This window comes from Elgaria multicarinata, chromosome 1 (genome assembly GCF_023053635.1).
Source record: "Elgaria multicarinata webbii isolate HBS135686 ecotype San Diego chromosome 1, rElgMul1.1.pri, whole genome shotgun sequence".
NCBI classification, from domain to species: Eukaryota; Metazoa; Chordata; class Lepidosauria; order Squamata; family Anguidae; genus Elgaria; species Elgaria multicarinata.
Genome location: NC_086171.1, coordinates 92656990 through 92674960, shown reverse-complemented (window position 1 = coordinate 92674960; position 17971 = coordinate 92656990). Strand labels below are relative to the sequence as shown.

Below are 17971 nucleotides of genomic sequence, written 5' to 3'. Positions count from 1 at the left end.
GTGAGCAGCTTTGGATCTAGGTACAGCAATCCCAAAAGAGCAATGACTGCCCATTACACAACATCATATTTACAGGATCTGATCTGATTTTAAGGAGGTTGACATGGGTATCATCTTGCAAAGGGGAGATCACAAGAATACTCCTGAAGAGGCAGATGTAATAATTCAGTAATTAAAAAGCAGCCTTCCGTTTAGGATGAGGGTACAATGACATTTTTCACTCATGCTCTAAAAGGCATAGGAATTGTACATTAAGGTATGCACTTTAATTTCCTTGCTGTCTGAGTACAGTATTGCAGGTTATGCTTGCTTACGCATTAGGCTCCATGCACACAAACTTTGCCTACGTCTCAGCTCAACATTGGGGTTGACCTTTCCTAACCACTTGCTTTAGCTGCATCTGATTAATTTCTGCCTGAAGCATCTGTTCAAGTTATACGTCCATCTCTTTTTTCCTTTTCCTGATGAGTCTTGTGTTTATTCTTAGACTGTAAGCCTGAAGGGCAGGGCCTGTATTATTTTTTTAAAACGTATTCTCAGGCAGCACTAGAAATGTTAGGCACCGTATAACTAATAGTAAACCCAGCTTCATTGGCAGCCAATCCCAGAAGTCTGATCAGAGCACCTGTATGAGGTACATGTTTTCAAATCTGTATGTGTCACATTCATGCTTTAGATATGCCGTTTAAAATATCTTAGATGTATGCTGAAAATGTAATGTATGAAACAGCTTTCAGCCTAATATGTATTTAAAACCTAGTTACCTCTTAATATTGACACATTCTCTGCATCTGCTTCCAGAGAGAACCTGCCAAGTCGCTTCAAATTCAAGGAGTACTGTCCACTGGTCTTCCGAAATCTCCGGGAAAGGTTTGGGATTGACGATCAAGATTATCAGGTATGGTCAAGGTGATAGCATTTCACCTAGGTGTATCAAAATCAAAATTGCAATATGCTGGAGCCAGGCAGTATTTCTGCACTTGTTTGAGCAAATTGCAAGTTAACCCTTGTTTTCATGGTGAGTCCAGTGTGAAAGTCCTTACAGGAATAGGATCAATTGCCAGAAACAAGGCAGAACTATTTATTGTATTTTTTATCTTATATATTTTATATCCAAGGAGCTCAAGGTGGTATACATAATTCCTCCATTCTGTCCTCACAACAACCCTGTGAGGTAGGTTAGTCTGAGAGATAGTGACTTGCCCAAGGTCACCTAGTAAGCTTCATGGCTGAGTGGGGATTTGAACCTGGGCCTCCCCAGCCCTAGTCTGACACTCTGATCACACTGATACAGGATTGTTGATAGAAGTAGGGTCAAGAGACAAAGGCACTAGTGGTTGGGGTCCAGGTAGGAAGTTCCCACATCAGCTGAAGTTCACCCGTCTTACATGGTTCATCTGAAGATGTGGTTGGTGCATCTCCTACTTGTTCTTCTGTTGCCTCTTTGTTGTAGAATTCTGTGACACGGAGTGCTCCAGTGTACAGCGATAGCCACGGCCGGTGCGGGGTTCGTTTCCTCACCACCTATGACCGGCGGTTTGTCATCAAGGCGGTGTCAAGTGAAGACGTTGCAGAGATGCACAACATACTAAAGAAGTACCATCAAGTAGGGGATGTGGAAAGGGTGGAATAAGCACCTGTGACCCAGAATAGCTAGGAGGGTGGGGAAGGACTGTTTCAATGTGGCTGCGAGAGCAGGGAACTCCCTGTAGAGGTGCCACCAAGCTGTGACAGTTGGGGACACTTCTACAGAGATTTCCCTCTCCTTCCAGCTTCGTACAACAGGAGGAATTTGTTGGTTCTAGTCCTTTGGCCAGTTTATTTTCCTGGTGCTTGGCTGTGTTGTCCTAAGCCATCACAGGGTTCAGGAGCATTGCAGTCTTATTGGCATTTCTGGTACAAAATTGAATTACTTCCCACTCAAATTTCCAATATAAGCCCTTCACCATAGAAATGCCAGGGATAGAGCAATATCACTCTGTATCTGTAGGGATTCACAGCAAATGGCAACTTTCAGTTTTAAACCCCCACAGTTCAAGTTGTGTGTCTATGGGTTGCTGCTCCCCCCCGCCCAATTTCTTCTGCTCCATGGACTTTACCATTCTCTCAGCATGTTCAGACCACACGCTAAGCCATGGTTAGGCCGCTAACCCTTTTGCAGCAAATGGTTAGTGAGCGTGCTTAAACTGTGGTTATGTAGCCACCATGGTTAGGAATGGTTCACACAACATGCTAAGTCATACTGTTTAAATGCTTAACCACCGTGGCTTAGCATGTCATCTGAACGGAGTCACAACCTCCCATGGTTGCTCCCAGAGCAGGCCATGCTTGCCCACTGTCCTATTCCCTCCCTGTGTTTCATGCTTACCAAGCTATCAAGTGATGTTGCAGCTTGCAAGATCCATAAAGAGAGACTGTAGGCGCCTCACCAGCATTGACAGGTTTGGCTGAATCACCGTTATTGCTACCATCCCTTTCCTGAGATATTAATCTGGAAAGGTTGGAAAAGTCTTGGTAAAAACATGGACCAAGAAACCCTTGCTAACATTATTACTGGGTTGGTATAAACTGGTCCCATAGTTTCCCACATCTGAAAACTGCTGCTGTGCAAATGGTTGCCAAGTCCAGACTGAGCTCCTGTATTTTTAAGGTCTGTATTCACTGAATAGAAAATTCAGTCTAGCAGTGCTGCCAGATTGGAAAAGCTGCACCTGGTGAAGTTCTCTTTGCCATGCAATCGTTAAAACAGAAACAGAATCTTTAAAACCAACTGCTCTGGAAAAGCACATCTGATTCCCCCACCCCCCAAAATAGACCTGTGAATGCTGGGGGGGGGGGATTTCCCCCTGAAAAAATTGGAAAAAATGAAGAAAAGATGGATTATGGAATGTTTTATTTTACCATGATGAATAAAATGTTTAAAACAAGGTGTCCATATATTTACTTCTCCAAATAATTTCTAAAAACTATGTATAGTATCAGAGTATTACAATTTCTGTGCACCAAGGACAAGCAAATCCTAGGTTTCAAACTGAGACTACAACTCTCAAATGCAAGAGCAAGATGCATTTCTGCTTCTAGGGGGCAGCACTGCCATTGAAGCAGAGACAAACTAATAGATTAGCTATAGCTCAGGAAATGAGTCTGATTAAATTTCATGCGTATTCATTGAATCTTGGTCCCCCCTTTTTCTCAGTTCTTTTTATGAGAATGGGGGCTTTATGTCTACTTGACACTGTGGAGGACTACCAGAGACATAAACAATTTTCTTTGTTACTAATTTTGATGGGTTCTTCTGTTTGTTTGTTTTTAAAATTGTTTTTTGCCTGTTCCTCATAAACTGGCAAAGCCAAAGAGGTTCCTTACGGTTCAGGAGCTTGTAGCTCCATTTGTTACAAAAAAAGGTAAAAAAATTAAAAAGTACATTCAATTTGTAATAATTGCTTGAATACACTGTACTTTTAATATACCAAATGTGATTTTATGACAAACCAACTTGTACATAATTACATTTTATGTTTCTAAAGTAACAAAGTGATTTTCAATCTGTAAAAAGTGCTAATACTGCATTCCCCCCCCCCCATTTTTTGGAATATTTATGTTTTTTCCGGGAAAAAAATGTTTTTTCCCCCATGGCTTCAAAATTTTCAGAAATTTTACATTTCTACCCCAAAATTGAAGAAGATTGCAGAATCCCCTTCAATTGTAACTGCATGTTGAGACACGAAAAAGGGTAAACTCCTTTGAACCCTTCTGGAAGAGTGCTGTTCACATGAGTCCTATAATGACATTATAGGACTTAGCTTAAATGCTCAAAGTGCTTTGCATATTTCAGAAATTTCACAACAACCTTTTCCTCCTGATGCTTTCACTTCTTAGAAATTATCTGGCGTTTCAAAACTTGGTTGACATTTTTTTAATGTGTTGGGAAGATACTTAGCAAAATCCGGAGCAGCCCTGTAGTCATCCTTCTGCTTAAGCTACACTGGAGATCTTTAGCCTCACATTGATTGATTTCATCTTCCTCTCTCTTTTCCCAATCCTCTTTAGTTCACTGTGGAATGTCATGGAAATACACTTCTCCCACAGTTCCTTGGCATATACAGGCTTACTGTAGATGGTATGGAAACCTACATGGTGGTCACCAGGAATGTATTTAGTCACCGGTTAACCGTGCATCGGAAATATGATCTCAAGGTGAGGGCCATTTTTACATATGGCCTCTTTAAGGACTCTGTCATGGAAGCCTTGCTCCTCTCCTGTGATGGACAATGTAGCAAGTGGCAAATGTTTCTTCCTAGGGCTACCATGCAGATCATGGAGCCCTGTGGTTCTAAGGAGAGTTGGGGAGCAGAGAAAATGCTGCTGCCATAGATTTACTGTGCACATGTGGACTCTGTCTCCTGTCATGGGAATGTGGCATCCTGAAGATGGTTTTAGGGCGCTTCTTCATGTGCCACAAGCAGATTTCAGCTCCTGCCTCAATTGATGCTGGAATAAGAGAAGGGATGGTGTTCAGGCTTGATGCTGATTTTTAAAACATCAACTTATTAGATGGAAATTCATAGGCAGGAGTTCTACAGTGGGGGTAGAAAACTGCCTCCAAAAATGGAGGGGGGGGGAAAGGTTCACAGTACTGCCAGTGAAGTGGTGTGTGTATGGTGAATTTGTGATTTACATCAATCACATTATAATTACATCACAAACAATGTTCAGGAATACCAATGGTTTACCAATGCATACGGCCAATTTTGACAAAAATCCATATAAAAAATTATTAGGAGCCACTTTGGGAGAACAGAATATTTTATCCTGAATAGCAGCATTTAGATTGGCCAAGTTGGCTGGGGATGCTGGGAGCTGTAGTTCAAAACATCTGGAGGGCTCCAGGTTGGAGAAGGATGCTTTTGGGCTTTCTTAGAGTTCTGCACTAGCTTTCTGGGGCCATTTTGGAAAGTGTTCCATTTGCTTCTTCTGGGCTATGTGAGAGAGTGTCTCCCAGTTGATTTGAAAATTTCTTATACATAGAATGCATTCCTGTGATAGGCAGCTGGTAATTGGAAGTAATATATTTTTGTACTACGTTCTTGGACTTTAAGTGCCTATGTCACTCATGCAACCCTATTTCACACCGCAGTCACAATGGCAATAGATACACTTTCTGACTTTCCTCGATGAGGTCGACTCTATCTAGCCCAGCATTGTGTTTCCAATAGAGGCCAGCCAGAGGCAATAGGGGAGCTCCCGATCAGGTCATTAAGGTGATAGGCATCCCCTGATGTTGGTCTCCACTATCTGATAATCAGAACCATATTGCCTGGTTTCTGGCTGTCCTTCATAAACTTGTTCTGCCTGTGGTGAATATCACATTTTCCCAGCAAATAAATTTGTGATTTGGACTGTTTAAAAATACAATATGGCCCTTTCAAAGGATAACCTAAGGGTTATCCCAGGAAAATGGAGGGATCATTCCTGCCTGCTCCCCGGATCCCCTGTGTGTCATTTGGATGCACAGGGATGATCCCGGGACGATCCTGGGGGAAAAGTCAGGTGTAGAAACAGCCTATCAGTGGGGGTGGGGGTGGGGGAAGAACAAACAAAAGTACTTTGCAGAAAGTCCCTTAGTTAATCAAGGCTCCATGCTGGCTTTTTATTTGAATTACTGCTTGGCTCTAAAGTAGGTCTCCTTTTCCCATCCCTCTTCTTTTCCTTCCAGGGTTCAACGGTAGCAAGAGAAGCCAGTGACAAGGAAAAGGTAAGAGCAACTGTTGGGGAGACCTTTAAAAAGCAAAAAAGATCCCAGGCATTCTGAGTAAAGCTACAAACATTGCTGCTATAGGTGTAATAGGTGTGTTTGGGGGTGAAAAGCTACAGCTACTTATCTTTAACTCACTATATTGGCCCTGTTTAGACAACATGTTAAGCCATTGTTAGGCCGCTGAAACTTTTGCAGAAAATGGTCAGTGAGCATGTTTAAACGGTGATAATGTAGCCACCATGGTTAGGAATGGTTCGCACAATACACTGGGCCAGCTTGCACAACACAATAGTCAGCGGTAGGTGAATAATCAACTCAACCATTGACTATCTAGGCGTACTACTCACAAGACATGATTAATAATCAACTGTGGTGTGAATTAGAATCAGTGCTGAGTTGACTATTAGTCCACGCTGAGTTGCTCACTCATCCCCCGTCCTCTCTCCACCTCAGTCCTCCCACTAGTATCCCATCAGCCATTGCTGCTGAAAATCTATCCTGCTGGCTGGACTAGAGAGGCAGCCACTGCTTTGACCACTCTTGCCTTGCGTCTCTGTGGCTGACGAAATAATCAATGGTGGCCAAGGAAATAACCAACGTTGCCCTCCACATGACACGATAGCCAATGGTGGCTGAAATAGCCAACTCTGCAGAACTAGTTATTTGCGTTGGTTATTTCGGCCAAATAAACAACTGTTGGTTAGAAACCTCCTGCCAGACAACACGATAACCCACGGCGGTTAAATAACCAACCATCGACTATTTAAACCATCAACTATTGGTTATTGTGTTGTCTGAACGCATTCACTAAGTCATGGTTCACGCCACACACTATGCCATAATGTTTAGCTCAAAGTGCTTAACCACCATGGCTTAGCATGTCTTCTGAACAGGGTCATTAATTGGTAAGGCTGGATAGAGCAGGTACTAATAGTCTTCCCTATCTCTTCTAATGATTTTTTCCATTGATTTTTAACTAAAATATTTGTCTACTTAAAAAAAATTAGGCTCCCTTTTAGAGCCATGCCCTCACAAGGAAGATTCCATTATATAAAACACTATACATAATCAAAATAAAAACATGTCAACATACCATAAACTACCATAAAATGGTAGAATCTGACAACAATAAAATAATAGCATTATCAGTAACAATAGCACCCCAGGATAATATTTTTAAAAAACAAAACTATTTATTCATTGGTGCTTACCAAAATAAACATTTCTTCATTTTTCATGAGAGCATCTGTGATTGAAGCACCTCCTTGTTTGGGAGCTTTGGTTCTGAGGCTGGCATGGGCAACCCAGAAGAAAATGGTTGGGGATGCATCCTGGTAGTTATGGGGCTGCCTCAGCCAAAAGCAGATAAGGGATCCATTTTTCTCTTTCTCTCCCCTCCCTTCCTTCTCTCTCCTTCTCGATTCATTCATTCGCTCCCTTTCATGTGCGCATACACACATACGCTCAAGTACAGAGGTACCCCGTGTGTGTGTGTGTGTGTGTGTGTGTGTGTGTGTGTGTATACACACATACATACACACACACACACACACACTCCCTTGCCTCCCTCTGGAATCCTTCATCACATGTTTACTCAGAAGTGAGTCCCTCTGACATGACAACAAAGCAGGCACAGCAAGTATGAACCACACACACTTTAAAGTGGGGCGTCAGCCATATGAGGAACCCTATGTCCATTTAGCATGCCTGCTGCTCTGCATAAGGTACTCGTCTGTCTTCCAAGTTTGGAGGCTTACAAGTGCCCAGGGTGAATCATATACAAATGCACTGCAAATTATTTTTTAAAAAAGAAAAGTCATACTGTGACTTTCCTGGGAAGGGGAATCAAGATTGCTGGAGACCTGTGGGCAGTGTTACTGATGTGATTCTAGAGAGCTGCTTATCCCTCCTTAAATCAGGAGATGGGATCCAGTTTGAATGAAGTTAGGAAGCTCCTTTTAGCCATTACATAGGCCTGGGGTGGGTCATAAATGAGCAATGAACCAATTGGAAGTATTCGGCGGTCAATGTAGTCCATGGGCAGCTGATTGCCAAGCTGCCTCAAACTGTATGCCTGTATCTCACCAAGGATTAGTCTTCATTACAATTACAAACAAACATAATCCCCAGCCCTTCTCCTCCCCTCACAAATTGTACCAGAAATAGATACCAGTGTCTCCCTGCAGTGAGCATGGGGAATCCTTAAACTGCTAAATGGCTTTCTTCCTGTAGAAACTAAGATCTGATCTAATGCCTAAATGCAAGGGAAAACAAACAACATGTTTTATTTTTCCTTTTGGTTATTTAAAAAAGTATTTTAATTCTCCTCCCTCATTCTTTTCTCCCCCCCCCCACTCATTCTAATCCCGAAACGCCAGATGGTATTCGTTCTATTTTAAGGACTGCCAGTTGATTAAATATTCAGTTTTTTTTTTAACCTGATAGAATTATGAACCTTTCAAATTGTACATCAAAGCCCTTTTAATGGTTGTGCTCAAAACATGTATGGACTTTTCTGCTCTGATGAGATACTGACTTCCAATATGAATTCCAATTTACTCATGAAACACCTAAAAATCCATGAGTTCTTGTGGACTTTGATTGGTTGGTTTTCAAAAAGCAAACTTCTATGGGAACAGGGTGTTGAAGTTGTATTGAATTCCACTAATCAGAGTAAGGAGTAACCTGGTGCACATAAAAAAACAGCAATTGCACAGAGGGAATAGAAGAAGTGTTTTCCATTGTAATATGCAAGAAAATTGTGGAACAAAGAAAGTCACAAGGGTTCCATTTGGCTACAATTATTAGTGTAATGGTTGCCTGCAAAGTTCTGAAAATACAGATCTAGGCTTTTTTCCCAATCTTGTTGCCAATACATTAGCCAAGGTAGATCTAATATTCACATTTAATCAGATCATGTTCCTAAATCTGTGCTAAAATCAATTAAGACCTAACTATTCTAACAACATTAAAATCACTCCACTGGCTGCCAATTAGTTTCCGGGCAAAGTACAAAGTGTTGGTCATTACCTTTAAAGCCCTAAATGGTTTGGGTCCAGGTTACTTGCGGGATCGCCTTCTCCCATATAGTCCGCCCCGCACACTCAGGTCCTCTGGGGTGAACTTACTTCAGTCAGCTAAAACTAGGCTGACATCAGTTTCCCAGAGGACCTTTTCTTCTGTCGCCCCCAGATTGTGGAATGGCCTGCCGGAGGAGATTCGTAAAATTAACTCTATGTGTGATTTTAAGGCAGCTTTAAAGACTAGCCTTTTCCGGCAGGCCTATCCAGATCAATGTTAAATCATGAATTTTTAAGATGTATTGATTCCTGTTCTAATGTTGTTCCCCGCCTCGATCTAAAAGGAGAGGCGGGTAAGAAATACATTTATTATTATTATTATTATTATTATTATTATTCTGAACAGCTGGCTGCTGCAGGTGTCTACCCAGTATCCGGTCGCTGGGTGACTTGATAGAAGCCGAAAGGAAACTCATGATCAGGGCATGATGGTGGTAGTTACCCATTTTTGCTTGTTTCCCAAATATGTTAATCTACAGTCTTTCCTCTGAATATGGATGTTAGCTACCATTGCCAGCAGCCACTGATAAATATTTCTTCCAAAAATTTCTCCGACCATTTGAAAAGGTACCAGTTGCCACAACATGAGACATGTTTGCACAGATTAATTATGAAATGTGCCTTAGTTCTGAACCTGCTCTGTCAGTCAATTTAATTGGAAGACCCTGAGTTTGAGACTTTTGAAAGAAATATTCCAAAATGCACAGTCTGGCAATGACTTTATTAGGACCAACCAAAAATGCACACAATTGTGGGCAAAACCTCCAGATCTTTTCATTGGGTAAGTTGTTACAAAAAGCAGATTTAGGAAGGGGGAGAGGGAGAAAAAAAGGCTGACGATATTGGTCATGACGCATGGTCAATAGAGTTAGATGGAGTAGAGGAGAACGTACAGGATTAAACGGATTAGACTCTACTAGGTAGCATGCAGTTTAATTTTGGGTGATGTTACCTAGTGATTGGAGGGAAGGAAACTCTCAGTGTAAAGTTCCATCTTCTTTCAGTTGTAGAATCTTTTTTCTGCAAAACTAAATTGAGTGTTTTCCAAGTTACTCATAAAATAACATAAGCCTTCCTAGTCCATAGGAAAAATTCCAGCATGCACAGTCAGGCAATAAGGACCAACCAAATATATAGGTAAAGTTTCAGAATCTCCATAATAAATCTCTCTCCGTAACACACAAAGTTTTGTTATGTCTCCCCCCTCCCCCCCCAAATAAAAAGCACCAATCTCTTACACCTTTCTTTTTTGTAGGGAAGGGGCAATCTCTTAACCCTTCATCATTTTATTTGCCCTCCTACAACTCTGTAATGTAACCAGAACTGTGCATAGGGTTCTAAAAATAGCAGGATTATCTGTTGTGTAGCAGGGCTGAAGGCAGTCCAGAGAGCTAGCAAATGGCTCAAGTCCCTTAGATGGGAGCTTGAGGTGAGTCCTCTAGGCAGGAGAACAAGTACTCACAAGAATGAGAAATAGGTTTAGTAGTCGGTCAGACGAGGACAAGACTAACTGTTGCCTGGGCAAAGTCAAAGCCAGGCCTAGCAGCTTTTACAGCCCTACCAAGTCAAGGGAAACCAAGTCGGTGTAGTCATCTTGGAGCTTCAGAGGACATCATAGCCCAGGGAACAGTTAGATCCACAACCACATAGATCTGGATGTTTGAGCTTTTGCTTCAGCAGTTCCTGACAGATCATTCTTGTTTTATTTTTAATTCCCTCCTAAAATGCATAGCACCAAATTTACCCTTCCTGCAACCTCAGCAGGCAGCACACTGAGCCAGTTGTATTTCTGTAAACTTACCATCATGTCCAAAACCTCTTTCCTGCATAGGTGCACCCACTTGGATTCCGTCTGCACATGTGTGAAATTAAGGGGGTTTTGCATTTATTCCAGTTCAATCCTTCTTTCTAGGCCAAGGATCTACCGACATTTAAAGACAATGACTTTCTGAATGAAGGCCAAAAACTCCATGTCGGAGAGGAATGCAAAAAGAACTTTTTGGAGAAGTTGAAACGAGACGTTGAGGTAGAGTGTCCTGAGTGTCCTGCTGGTGGGTCAGTGGGAATGTTGTGAACTAAGAAGTGTGATGATTGCAGAACCACACATCTGGAATGGACTGCAAAGGCTTTTCCCTTCCCTGTGTGGAAGTCTGGGAGATCTGCCCTGCCTCCAGCGCTACCCCATGGTCTCTTAAACTCCAAAGCCCTCGAACTCATGCAATCCCTTCCTGCCAACAGTGTGCATGCCCTCCTTGGCTGAGTATCCAGTTATTTCCCATAACTCCTCCTTTGCGCCTCTTTCTCTTCCCTTCTTTTCCTCAGACCTGTGAATCCTTCACCCACCCTTCCCTCAAAGGCCTACTTCTCAACTTCCATTATTGTTGTTGTTGTTATTCATATACTTGAAATAGCTAAGTGCTGTACACAGGATGAAGTCAGTCTTTAGAGGTTCATATTCTGAAGCAAACATCAAGGAAGGGAAGTTGAAAAGAACCATTAGAAAATGCGAGGGGAGGAAAACAGAGAGGTTTATGTGCTTTCTGCTATTCCCTTTCATTCAGCTGCACTTTGGGCTTCCCAGCCCTCAATTTCCTTATATTCTGGTTCCTCACCCTCCCTACCCATCATACAACCCATCTTTTTCCCAGTCTCCCAGCCATAAAAGTGTCCTTACCTTGCCTGTCCATTATTTTCCTTAAGTAGCAACAGTAAACAGCCCCTCTGTCTACGTAGCTCATGCAGGTTTTTCTTCCAGATCAACTGATCTTTTGTTTCTTTCACTGAAACTGGATTACTTATTCCCTCAATTAGCGATGTTCAGGGATGAGTGCTGATCCTTAAGTAGCAGGAATGGCACCCACACACACACATAACACATGAGGGAGACCTCTGTAAGCTTGGGGGAAACCCACAGTTTACTGAAACACACTTTTTTTAAAAGAAGAAGTAGTAGTAATAGTAGTAGTAGTAGGGGCCACCCCACCCCACCCCAAATAAGGAAAGTAGACTGCATGTATGTGTTCACCTATAAAGCAGGGCAGTGGGAAAGGACATAGAACAAAAGCTGAGCAAGACCATTATACATGCATTAGGGAATCATAGAATCACAGAATAGCAGAGTTGGAAGGGGCCTACAAGGCCATCGAGCCCAACCCCCTGCTCGATGCAGGAATCCACCCTAACGCATCCCTGACAGATGGTTGTCCAGCTGCCTCTTGAATGCCCCTAGTGTGGGAGAGCCCACAACCTCCCTAGGTAACTGATTCCATTGTCGTACTGCTCTAACAGTCAGGAAGTTTTTCCTGATGTCCAGCTGGAATACTGGCTTCCTTTAACTTGAGCCCGTTATTCCGTGTCCTGCACTCTGGGAGGATCGAGAAGAGATCCTGGCCCTCCTCTGTGTGACAACCTTTCAAGTATTTGAAGAGTGCTCTCATGTCTCCCTTCAATCTTCTCTTCTCCAGGATAAACCTGCCCAGTTCTTTCAGTCTCTCTTCATAGGGCTTTGTTTCCAGACCCCTGATCATCCTGGTTGCCCTCCTCTGAACATGCTCCAGCTTGTCTGCGTCCTTCTTGAATTGTGGAGCCCAGAACTGGATGCAATACTCTAGATGAGGCCTAACCAGGGCTGAATAGAGAGGAACCAGTACCTCATGTGATTTGGAAGCTATACTTCTATTAATGCAGCCCAAAATAGCATTTGCCTTTCTTGCAGCCATATCGCACTGTTGGCTCATATTCAGCTTGTGATCTACAACAATTCCAAGATCCTTCTCATTTGTAGTATTGCTGAGCCAAGTATCCCCCATCTTGTAACTGTGCATTTGGTTTCTATTTCCTAAATGTAGAACTGGAATGGAATCCATGTATCATTTTGTTTCAGGTCCAATTTGTTGTTTTATTGCTGACACCTTCACTCCAAGAAGTTAGAATGTTAATTAACTTTCTTTGAAATCTGTTGTTGATGAAATATATATATAAATTTAGGTGGTAAGTAAGGGAGCAGCATGACAGGAGCTCAGAGATGGGAGTGGGGGTGGGTGGAGCCAAAGGACATGAATTTGTGGGGAATTGGAGAGGGCAAGAGATGGGGAGGGGAGAAAAGTGGGGACAAGAACAAGAATTTAACACAGAGCATGAAAGAGAGTGTGTGGAAGGATGTAAGGTGATAATTTCCAAACTATGTGACATCAGAAATAAATGATTTAGAGTTTTGGGTGACCCCAAAGTGCCCACCCACACAGAGAACACTGTTTGCTCTGCCTCTCCATGTGTCAGGCCCAAAGGATGGCGGCAGGATGACTAAATAAAAGTGGAGCAACGCGTGTCTCCAATTTTAAGTCAGAAAAAAGTTTGCCTCCATTATTGGATGGTAGGGAAATGCTGACTGATGGGAAAGCGAGGGACTTGGTGGGAATGGTCTGAATTGATTGGTGAGGGAAGCCAGGACAGACAGGAAGGCCAGCCTAAGAGTGACGTCACAGTAGTCAAAATGAAAGGTGACTAAAGTCTTGAAGCTGATCCTGGGAGCCAGCCTTAGTCCAAGCAGGTGGATGGCAAGATCATAGCAACAGGAGAGAGAGAATGTCTTTCTCTTGGCTTCCAGTTTCTCGCTCAGCTGAAGATCATGGATTACAGTTTGCTGGTAGGGATTCACGATGTAGACCGTGCGGAGCAGGAGGAGATGGAAGTTGAGGACCGGGCAGAAGATGAAGAATGTGAGAATGACGGCATTGGTGGGAACCCCACTGGTTCTTACGGAACTCCACCTGATAGTCCTGGTAATCTTCTCAACTTCCCACGGTTTTTTGGGCCTGGGGAGTTTGATCCATCAGTGGACGTCTACGCTATGAAAAGCCATGAAAGTGAGTGATGGGGCAATGGGGATGGTGGCGGGAGGAGGAGATGGGATGCTGAGTGTGTAGTTGTCTGGATAGAAGCCAGAGTGTTGTGTTCAAAGGCCCTCTGACGACAGGCATATAGTAATAAACACGTGGCTGATTAATTTGAAACAACATATGACATTTAGCCCAGCCCTCCACCCTTGGTCTCTTTGATATCACAAGACCTCTTGACTCCCTGACCCACGATTACCTAGCCACCAAAACTCCCTTGCCAATCTTCTTCCCTTTCAGCGGATGACAGCTTACCCATCACTCCTGGTCTTTCTCTGCAATGTGTAGCCACAGGAGAGGGCTGTGTCTCTTTGGGGCACATTTGCTATTCACACAGAATGGTAGTGAGGCCCAGCAGGTCTAGCCTGTGCCCTGTTTAAACTGACAGTTGTGCCCTAAAAAATGCCCCAGAATCTTTTGCAACACACAGGGATATTGTGACAGATAAGTCAATTTCGTAAGGATTCCTTGAAGACTAAAAATTGGAAAACGCTGGTCTAATATCCAGGAGGTACCCTTGCTATCCAGCAACATTATCCAGTCCTCGGCTATGTCTGAGTGTAGGTGCGGACAGCAATTCTTTTTTAAAAAATGTGAACCTTTTGAAAAATACATGTGGGCCTCTCTCTCTTTCTCTCATTTTAATCAGATGCCCCTAAGAAGGAGGTGTATTTCATGGCCATTATAGATATCCTCACGCCATACGACACAAAGAAAAAAGCAGCACATGCTGCTAAAACTGTGAAACATGGGGTAAGAAGAAGCCAATTCCTTTTCTTTGTCCTAAGCCACTGGATGCCCTGCGTTAGAAAGAAAGGGGAAGCATTTCTTTCCACCTCCATTTTGTCCATCTTTTAAAGAAGCTCTGCCATGATCTTTATCCCTCTGATCATGTTACTTGCCCTTTTCTGCACTTTCACCAGCTCTATGCTATCTGATCTGAGACATGACTACCAGCATTTATCGCAATATTCCGATGTGGCAATAGACTTATAGAAGAGCATTCTGATAATTGTATTATTGTTACGCACTTTTCTAATAATTCCTAATCCTGAATTTGTCCTTTTAACTGCCACAGTGCAATGAACGTCCTGCTAAGACCTCAAGAGCTCTTCCTTGAGCTGCTGTGGCCAGTTAAGAATTTATTAATTAAGGCAACTTCCCCAACCCAGATGTTTTAGATTACAACTCCCAGCATTACTGACCATTGGCCATTCTGGCTGGGGTTGATAGGAATTGAAGTCTGGACCATCTGGGAGCATCAGGTTGGGGAAGGCTGAATTAGGGTATATATGAAGTTAGGATTTTTCAAGCCACAGGAGTTGCTGCAAGATCACAGGCTATTGACATAAATATGAAATGTCAGTGAACTCTATCACAGTTCCTGCTTGCAGCTTTGGGACAGATATTCATGTGTTCTGAACCCCACCTCCATATGAATGGTTTAAGAAAATAAATGGGAACCAGAGCACTAAAAATAAATGGGATCTGCCTGGCTGTTTCAGCACTGTCCCATGTCCCTGCTGTCATTGTCTGCAGGAAGTGATGGATGGCAGGGATACAGGATTGATGTTCTATGTTTCTCGGGAAAGGGAAAAAGAGGAGAGGTGAGGGCAATTAGTTGATATTACAGACGTGTACACACACACACACACACACACACACTGCTGTAGCTGGGCAACTCAATTTGTATTACTTCTGTGGTATCCTAGACACTTGTATCCTTTCTGGGGACCTGCCAGGATGTTTCCTTTTTCTCTTCTGATCCTCCTTTTCCTTGTAGTCAGTGACAGGAGCGGGATTGGGATCCTCCCAATTCTTCCTGGTCTCTGTTCAGGCACACATATTGGAAAACCTGCACAGAGCAGCTTTGGAACATTCTAGAGTTAGAATCTAGACTTTTGGTCACCTCCAATTCAGCACACCTGCAAAAGGGGGAGAGCACAGGCCTTTCCAATTAGTTCTTTGCCCACCCCAGCAGTAGCATCAAGAGGAGCATTCTTTTTGTTCCTTTTAGAGCTTTTGCCAATGCGTGTTGATCCCTGACCAATCTCAGACTAGTCTCTGGTCTCAGCCCTTGACCTTCATCTGACACCTTGGGGGTTTGAGCTTGTGCCGATGCCACACTTGGGACGGCAGTCCTGCAGCTTTTCTTCTCCACTTTCCAGGGAAGCGAACTTGTTAGTCTTCGGTATGTATGCCTGTACCACAAAGGAGGAGAATGTGTTGTTTACCTGTAACTGAGTGCGCATCTGTTGGAGTGGGCATCTGTGGAGCCACACATTCTTAGTCAGCAAGGGAAGGAGCAGGTGGGAAAGGGTTAACTTTCCCTTCTGGTGAAGGCAGGGCCAAGCAAATGAAATCTTGTTCTTCTGGAAGGGGAGGAACCACAGCTATGGGTAATGAGCAAACTCTTCTTTCCCTCCTCACATGGGAATCCCAGCCCTTTCCTTAAAAAAAAAAAAAAGAACTTCCCTTGGTGACACACAGGTGCACTGCATGGTTGCACTGCAGACAGCAGGCCAGCCATGCATTTCCCAAGTGTCGCAGTTCTGCTTGGCAACCAGGGAGGGGAGAGCAACACAGCCATGGTTTGCTGGGCATCTCTCTCTCCCCAAGGAAGGAGCCATATGGGTGAGTGGACATTTCTTCTCAGCTTGGAGCTATGATGTCCATCAGTATTGAAGGAGTAATGAGCCCATGTGTAGGAAACATCACACCACTTGCAGAGTCCATTGCTGTTGCAGGAACACAGCCAGTGGTCTCACCAGAAGTCACTGCTCCTACTACCTTGGCTGTTGCCACAGAGGTGGTAAATGGACCCTGTGAATAGGCGGTGGGGTATGCTTCCCAGGTGGGGTTGGGGAATAAGTCCCAACCTGACATCCTCAATTGTTTGAACCAAGCAGTCATCAAGGGAACTGCAGCCTCCCTGGCCAAAGAAATCTCTCGTTGCTCTCACAAGCCTGAGAGAGAAAAGGGATGCTGCTATCCTAAAGATCCATCTGTCCTCCTCCCCGTCCCCTCCATCATCCTTCTTCCCCCATCCCCTCCAAGCCCACTCCAGGCACAACAAAGAACAGCACTATTACAGCTGTGCCAGGTCAAAATGTTCCAAGGCTAAAGGTCAGAGAAGCCACTTCCTTCTCATTGATGCCCCTCATTTGGAACCTCCAAGGCTTCTGCAACAATATGCCCAGACCAAGTGACAGCCCAATGGATGGAGTGCAGCTGGGGTGTCCTCTGACCAGCACGACTGATGTGATGGGGTCAGCCTCAGACCAGGATAAGGGTTCTGATTACAGATCAGAGAGGGAGGGAGGGAGGAGGAGGATTCTCAGAGGAGGAAGCGCAAGCCCAGGCAGCTTCTAGCTGTAGGGGGTTAGCAGGGATGCTTTCCCTGTTGTTGGCTATAAGGACTTCAAAGCTTTCGGTACCCACCCCCACAGTGGCAGAAGAGGAAGAGCAGCTGGGAGCATCAGAAGTGTTCCTATGATTTGGCTGTTCACTGCCCATATTGTCTTTCCCAAAGCTGTCTTCTGAGATTTTGCAGGACAAGTAGAAAGATTGGCCCATAACTTCCACAATGACCTATACAGTTTGCTGGGTTCCATCATGGAGTCACCTGAAGCCCCCGTGGCTCTGCTCTCCAAGGCAGTGCTGCTGTGAGAAGTTTTAGGGGTCACTTTTAGACTCTGAGGACTGGAAGAGCAATGTGGCCCTTCATTACCCACATGAGGCTGCTATCTTATCAGTCAGCCAGCTCCAACATTGATTGTGTGAACACCTGCCCGCCCCCAAGAAGTTCCAGCTGGAGTGAAGCACCTCAGAGCAGCTAAATAAATTCGCCCAGGTGGTGGCATTCACAGCAGATGCCTCTATTGACCCCTTACAGCAGGGCTGCAGAACGTCTCTGTCCCACTGGGTCCCAGAATTCAACCTGTGGAGATTCCTCGCTGGAGGGCCTCTCTGCTGGTATCTCCTCCCAGCATGAATCGAGCCCCCGGTTTCAAGCAGGTCCTGGCACCCCTAGCAAGTTTGTGCTAGAAAGGTGAGCCAGCGAAGCTACTCAGTCCACAACAGTTCATGGGGGCTGTGCAGGAGGAGCCTCTTTGGGTTCAGGTAACTACAGACATCAGCCTGGCACGTTCTCACTTTTCCGCAGTTGGGCCTGAAGAAAGACCTTGTAACAAGCACCCTCAGGCAGGCTGTAGCCATTGGGAGCATATTGAATATAT

General features: G+C 44.0%; 1 protein-coding gene across 8 annotated transcripts in view; it reads left to right on the top strand.

The window, feature by feature from the left end:
* The window catches only part of PIP4K2B (phosphatidylinositol-5-phosphate 4-kinase type 2 beta), a 453863-nt gene that overhangs the window by 10429 nt on the left and 425463 nt on the right, over positions 1 to 17971 (top strand). For 5 of the 8 annotated variants that reach the window (XR_010025728.1, XM_063132523.1, XM_063132564.1 and 2 more), the window contains 7 exons: positions 802 to 898; positions 1454 to 1606; positions 4051 to 4197; positions 5717 to 5755; positions 10751 to 10864; positions 13445 to 13703; positions 14383 to 14486. Coding sequence is in view for 6 of the 8 variants with exons in the window: in XM_063132523.1 (XP_062988593.1) it covers positions 802 to 898; positions 1454 to 1606; positions 4051 to 4197; positions 5717 to 5755; positions 10751 to 10864; positions 13445 to 13703; positions 14383 to 14486 (913 nt within the window). In the remaining 2 variants the exon portion in view is untranslated. The remainder of the gene's footprint in view (positions 1 to 801; positions 899 to 1453; positions 1607 to 4050; positions 4198 to 5716; positions 5756 to 10750; positions 10865 to 13444; positions 13704 to 14382; positions 14487 to 17971) is intronic. The other 3 variants (XR_010025730.1, XM_063132542.1, XM_063132532.1) reach the window with 2 other exon arrangements.